The sequence below is a fragment of the Amphibalanus amphitrite genome, unplaced genomic scaffold (genome assembly GCF_019059575.1).
Source record: "Amphibalanus amphitrite isolate SeventyFive unplaced genomic scaffold, NRLGWU_Aamphi_draft 001602F_arrow, whole genome shotgun sequence".
Classification (NCBI taxonomy): Eukaryota; Metazoa; Arthropoda; class Thecostraca; order Balanomorpha; family Balanidae; genus Amphibalanus; species Amphibalanus amphitrite.
Genome location: NW_024883095.1, coordinates 2,755 through 9,552, shown reverse-complemented (window position 1 = coordinate 9,552; position 6,798 = coordinate 2,755). Strand labels below are relative to the sequence as shown.

The window sequence follows — 6,798 nt, the reverse complement described above, 5'->3', positions numbered from 1 at the left end:
GAGAGAGAGAGAGAGAGTTATTTGAAGAGGGTGGTAGATGGAAAAGAGAGGAAGGGAGCAAGGCCAGGATGAGAGAGAAGGAGAGAGAGAGCGTCAAGAAAATTCAGGCTCCAACAAGAAACCTCAAAGACTTTCAGCCAAGGCGAGGAGAAAATAACCGCGGGGGATGGTAATTGGAAAACTTTGTAAAGCCTCCGGCACTGCGCCAGAAGACAACTCATTGTGGCGACCTGCCAAAGTTCTCATTCCAGCTCGAAGTCCGAAACTTTTTACCCGTCGGCGGTCGCAGCGCCGCTAATATCTGGATGTTGAGGGAAATCGGCAGGTCTCGACGGCGGCACCGAGCGAAATTCCATTTCGTGAGTGACCCAGTTCATGACCGGGTGGGTCCCTGAGGGCGCGAGTCGGGCCGCGCCGTCCAGACATCGAGCGCTGGTCGGATAGGATCACGGGTCTGCCGCCAGTCCCGGGTCCCGGGGGAGCCGCCCGCGCGCTGGAGGTCGGCCTCCCCCGGGAGGGACGTGGTGTCTGGAGTCGCGGCGGGTCGTGTGGGGCCTGATAGAGGTCAGATGTAGTGGGGCCTGATAGAGGTCAGATGTAGTGGGGCCTGATAGAGGTCAGATGTAGTGGGACCTAATAGAGGTTAGATGTAGCGGTCCCCCACAGCGTGGGGGTTGATAAAGGTCAGATGTAGTGGGTAGATGTAGTGGATGTAGATAGAGGTCAGATGTAGTGGGGCCTGATAGAGGTCAGATGTAGTGGGACCTAATAGAGGTTAGATGTAGCGGTCCCCCACAGCGTGGGGTTTGATAAAGGTCAGATGTAGTGGGTAGATGTAGTGGATGTAGATAGAGGTCAGATGTAGTGGGGTTTGATAGAGATTAGATGTAGTGGGGTTTGATAGAGGTTAGAGGTAGTACTGGAGTCTAATAGAGGTCAGATGAAGAGATATGGTCTAAAAGAGGTCATCGGTAGTGCTGAACGCTGGGATCTGACAGAGGTTAGATGTAGTGCAAGGGTATATTTTTTGTAATTTATGTTGGTCTTATTTGAGAACGAAAGAACAATGAATGTAACTTATCTTATTACGTCCAGAACCCGTTTAACGTTTTACAATATATTCTGTTGTCAATCTGGAAAAGTCCATGGGTCATATGAGTCCTCGATATAACAGCAGAAGTTCTTCAAACATTTGCGACTTGATCAGCCAGCTAGGGTTAGAATGGAACAACACAAGGGCATTGTGTAGAACATGTCCAGTTAATTAACTACGAGTGCAAATTTATGAGTCACAGAAACGCAAGCAAATTACTTCCGGCTAGATAACTCAGAGAGAAATAATGCCAGAATATTTCGTAAAGAAATACGACGCTAACGGATATGAAACGAAATCCCACCAGCCCAGTTGCACACAAGGCAGGCTTAGACATCTCGCGTCTGTGAGGGTTCGCGCTTTATTCCGGCACGAAATCCTCTACCACCATGGCCAAGCGCACGCCATTCCATCGTCCAGGCGCTGTCGTGACCAGACTCGCCGGGTCCGATTCAATTAAGCTCACTCCTGGGACCATACAGAGCTGCACTTTATGATGCCATAAAGTCGTATGTACGGCCGGAACCATAGTGGGCCCTGTCGGCTTCACGACTAGATTCCGTGCCGCTGAAAAACAATCATTGTGATGGGCGACCTGAGTCTAGGCAAGCCGTGACACCCCCGGAGGAGATGGAGGGGTGCCATGGCTCCCCATGGGTCGCAGTGGGGCTCACCGACCCTGGAAGCGGGTCTTCAGAGGATTGGGATGGCAGCAGGAGGGCTCAGAACTCCTATCACCATCCACTTGGGATACTGTTTGCCCCGTAAGATACTATTCGCCCCGTAAGTATCGCTGCCGCGACATTGTGAAACGGACGACAAAACAGACATGCCTACATACAGCAAACCTGCAAGTCAACACCCCGATTGAACATCGCAGTGGCCTCTGAAACGATAGCTAACATCACACTTAGCGCAGGGAAACAGGTGTCAAACACTCACAGCCATTCCAGAAAGGTAGCTTACTTCACATCGCGACATCGAACACCAACGAAACATCCGAATCCGCGGGCGGCTGCTCGGCTCCGCCCGATTGTTAAAGCCCATGTCCGAAGGTGTTAGACGAACATCCAGCTTATGTAGCACGTTCACAGTAACACAGCTTAGCGCTGGCTCCAGAGCTCATCAAGTGACGTTGCACACGCACAGTCCTGCAGAGTACAGATTACAGACCAAACGTCTTTCAGCTGTGCTCTCAGTTGAAGTCCCCAAAGCACATCAGCAACCTAGGCTCGGCCGTCACTTGATGTTACAAGATGCGCAGCTAGAGTCCCTTTGTTGGTATCAGAGGCCTTTAATCAATACGTCCAAGAGCATAGCAGGTGATTCTTCACGCATCAGAAACACTTGTCCAGACAGCCAAGCGTTTAAATACAGCGCAGACATGGACGATATACACGATAATGTTGGCACTACTTCGCGTACAGAGAACACCAAGAGCAGCTTTTCAGGTCGACGTCTCGCTGTTCGTCTTACATCGTTCGCACGGAAAAGACGGCTCCTTATAGTGATAACAGGGATTCAAACTCATAGCACATTGACCTGTCATTCATATCTCTCCATAGCAATCATCTAACGTAGGCATCCCACAGAAAAGGAGTTGCGTGGAAACTTCTTTAGTTATTGACTGGCCTTCAATAACGTGATGCCACAAGTGTTCGAGGCCTGCAAATGGTGCCCATTCGAATTGTTTCTCAATCGCGAATTTGTAGGTGATAAGCTTGGTATGTCATTTATGTGTGCGTCCTGTCAATACATGCTAGATGAATAGCAAACGATAGCACGCGAAGTCGAGCACTAACACATCTGGATATCAGCATCTATCTAAAGTCGGTCAATGTCTATATTTCTACACAATACCTCTATAGCCATCACCCTTACGGCTGGCCGCCTAGCCGACCTCAGGCGACATTACACCTTGATGGGCACTTTGAGTGTAAGGTGTCCATTGGTGCTGTCCACGTGACTAGAGCGAGCTGTCGAACGCGGCGTCATCACCGTTACCCCCGTGCTGGGCTCGTGCGTCATCCCGCGCTCCTGCATCTCATGCAGGTCCGTCGACTTGCCGCCGCCCGTCTGCTTGCTGCGCCTCGGGAAGACCGAGTTCTCAACGTTCAGGACGTTGTTGACGTCTGGAGCGCGGGCGCACTGACACGCCTTCACGAAGGACTTCTTGAAGTTGTCGCTGAGGAAGGCGTAGAGTACTGGGTTGACTGCCGAGTTGATGTAGGTGAGAGCGTACGCCAGGAGGATAAGACAGACGAGGAAGTGGCTGTGGTTGACCTTGGACTCGCTGCTCACCATGAGAGACAGCTGGGTGATCCAGAAGGGCAGGTAGCAGAAGAAGTAGACGGTGATGACGGTGAGCACCAGGCGCGTCACCTTGCGGTGCGACTTGCGGCGCTCCTTGGACCTCTTCTTGGGGCCGACGTGGCGCAGCTTGTCGATGACCAGGATGTAAAAGACAAGGATCAGGATCACTGGGATCAGGTAACTCATGGTGAATGTGTACAGCGTGAAGGCCTTCTCGCCCTTGAAACCGCCAACCTTCTCCGGCCAGAAGATGTTGCACTGACCCTCGTACTCCGCGGCGTACATGAAGAGGGGAACCACCATCAGAGAGCTGGCAGTCCAGGCGGTCAGGCAGACGATCTTGGAGACCAGCGGCGTCCTCCAGCGCGTGGAGCTGATGGGGTGGCACACGGCCAGGTACCGGTCGGCGCTCATCACCGTCAGGAAGAGACTACTGGTGAACTGGTTGATGCTGGTGATGGTCCAGTAGATCTTGCACATCACCATGCCGAACGGCCACTCTCCCAGCGCCATGGTGGTCAAGATGAACGGTATGCTGATGAGGAAGATCTCGTCAGCCACGGCCAGGTTGAAGATGTAGAAGTTGGTCACCGTCTGCATCTTGCTGTAGCGCAGGATGACGTAGATGACGAGGGTGTTGCCGCCCAGGCCGATCACCATGACTATGGAGTAGATGACCGCGTTGAAGATGAGTGCGTACGAGACGGGCGGCGGCGGCGGCCCGCAGCTGATCGTGTCGTTATCCAACAACTGCAGTGCCGTACAGTTCTCAAGAGAGCTGTTGTCCATCATCGTGAAATTCGTCATGTTTGTTGTGAGTTTTCGCTTCCCACGTCAACAGTTTCTTCTTGAAAGAGAGCAAACTATTTTCGGCGTTCACTAGCTGTAACTCAATTATCCCAAACTGGGCAACAGCTTGTCCATTTCTGGCGTTCTCAGTGAATTACCTTCGTCGCTCGACGGGCCCGTCTTCAGCAGAGCCGACACAAACGCGCTCCTTCACCACTGTCCTACTTCTGTGGACGTCCTAACCTCTCGTCAGTCTGTAGACGTCCTAGCTTTTCGTCGGCACCTATCTGCCCTGGCCTCCGTCGGTATGTAGGCGTCCCAACCTCCCGTCGGTGTCTGACTTTTTGTCGGTGTGGGGGCGTCGTGGTTTTCGTCGGCGCCGTGGGCGTGTTCCCGGTCGGGGACGTGTCGTCGCGGTGCCCCGGAGCTATCGCGCCGTGCCGATGAGGCGCGATCGATGACTGCGGTTACGTGGTGAGATCGGATAGCCCGCCAGGTCACGTGCCGGCCGCCTGGGACTCGTGCGCCCGCCGCGCGTCCCCGTCTTTAGCGGGGTCACCTCGGTAGAAACACGGGAGAGATGGCGGCTGGGACGACTTTGCGGTTTGTGGTAAGTCCTCGCTGGAGACCCTCAAAGCCGAAGGAGCTGGGTCGTTTCCATGCCAAGCTTTTGATCTGGTGTCACCTGCAATGAAGAATACTTCTGTCAATATATGAAAGGTCATATGTATTTGCCACACGCGCTTCAGAAGTTCGAGATCTGAATACGTGATGGCTTTATCACCGCAGGAACAGCTTACATTATGCAACAGAAGCGTCCTCAATGCGCTGCTGAAACTCACAGATTCACACCATCTGATATTCAGAACGGAGCATGGTAGGTCCCCAAGAGCTTCCGGTTCGGAAACAAGGGATTCCTAGTCCAGACATTCGGGGCTTGCAGTTCGTACAAACAGGGCGTTTCCAATCTGGACACACAAAGCTTACATCACGAATACCCCGAGTTCACGTTTCGAACACCCTCAGCCCAGCACTCAGAACTTACATCTCAGACACCCACAGCTCACATTCTATGTACACATTCAGAGCTCACATCCCAGACACCCACAGCTCACATTCTACACATTCAGAGCTCACATCCCAGACACCCAGAAATAGTGATATAATCAGAAAGCTCTGCGAAGGAAAGGAAACTGGAGCCGATCCGACATCTCGTCTAAAGTCTTTGCCATGATGGTGACGTCAGTGCCCGTTACCCCCTCAATGGGAAATGCAATCAATCCCAGAGAGGGCTCTGGAAGCGCTACCATTGGCTCCGGTAACACCATAAGCCGTGGGCGAATCGCTCATGTGACGGCTACCTGTTGATACTGGCCACAGCTCCTGGCGCCGTAAATCAATACCAGTCGTCCCTAACTGACAGCGGACGTCATCTGGCAATTTTACGTGAGAAATCGGGCCACGGAAAACTGACAGATTACATATTTCCCTCGGACGTGGAAAAAGTGATCTCGTTTGGACAGAAATGGGAAATGGCTCTGCTCCGAGTGTAAAAGTGAAGCACTTAACGTTCCGTTGCCGATTGAGTGAAGAGCCTACACGTTTCACAACAAAGGATCGAAACACTTCTCAGGTTCATAAATTTACAAATAACATGTCCTTCGCACGTTTTGCTTGTATAGCGTACGAGGATTTGATTATATCTGCATTGCTTTATAGCTACATATAAGACGTGATCTTTTTCGTGGACATTCTCGCTACAGCCGTACCGCATAATACCTATCAGCAAAAGGCGTAATGACGTTCGCATTTTCTAAAGCTCTGCTCATCTCTATCTACCATCCATCTATACCGTTCATCTCGTTCTTTTGATTACCGCTAATAGTGCCATTGCGATATCAATATATTCTCACGATAAATGTCAGTGCCATACCATACTATTTTCCACATTACTTTTCTTCGCCATTATAATCATGCTCAGTGTTGTGAAAATGTCACTGATTTATTCCACCGCACAGGACGCTGAAGCTGAGTTTGCCGAAGCCTGTGAGACCTTAACGTATGTTGCTTCACAGCTGGGCTGGCTTTTAGATTCGCCACTATGATTGCTTCTGAATTGTTCTTGCCTCAGGGAGCAAGCAATCGGATGATTTATACAGTCGGCAAACATGTGTTAAACCCTTTACTGGGAAAATAAAACAATGCCTCTCAAGATATGTGTCACATTGATGTCTGATGCAATGTGTGTTATTGTTCTGCCTTTGCTCCTCGTCTAGCTGATAGATCTACCTGGGTTTCTGTCTCCTCCCGTCGCTGTCTTCATGTGTTTCTATGCAGCTCTGGCTATGTTCCCTGCGCAGCTTTAACTACGTTGCCTGTATAGAGCTCTGTCTGGGTTCCTCACTTCACTCTGCCCGGGTCCCTGTCTATGTCCTGGGTCTCGTATATGGCCAGGGGCCCGGTCCTGTCTAGGTTCCTACACTCTCTTTTGCTAGGCTCCCAGAGTCTGGGTCCCTTACGCAGCCCCCTCTAGGTTCCCTGTCTAGCTTTGTCTGGGTTACCCATGTATAGCTAGCTCCACTTAGGTTCCCTGCCTAGCCTAC

General features: G+C 51.5%; 1 protein-coding gene across 1 annotated transcript; it reads right to left on the bottom strand.

Annotated features, from left to right (window-relative positions):
* Nucleotides 1–670: 670 nt before the first annotated feature.
* Nucleotides 671–4,420, bottom strand: LOC122374091 (somatostatin receptor type 2-like). Its single transcript, XM_043352633.1, has one exon. The coding sequence runs from the start codon at nucleotides 4,211–4,213 to the stop codon at nucleotides 3,005–3,007; it is 1,209 nt and encodes a 402-aa protein (XP_043208568.1). The 5' UTR covers nucleotides 4,214–4,420; the 3' UTR covers nucleotides 671–3,004.
* Nucleotides 4,421–6,798: the final 2,378 nt, after the last annotated feature.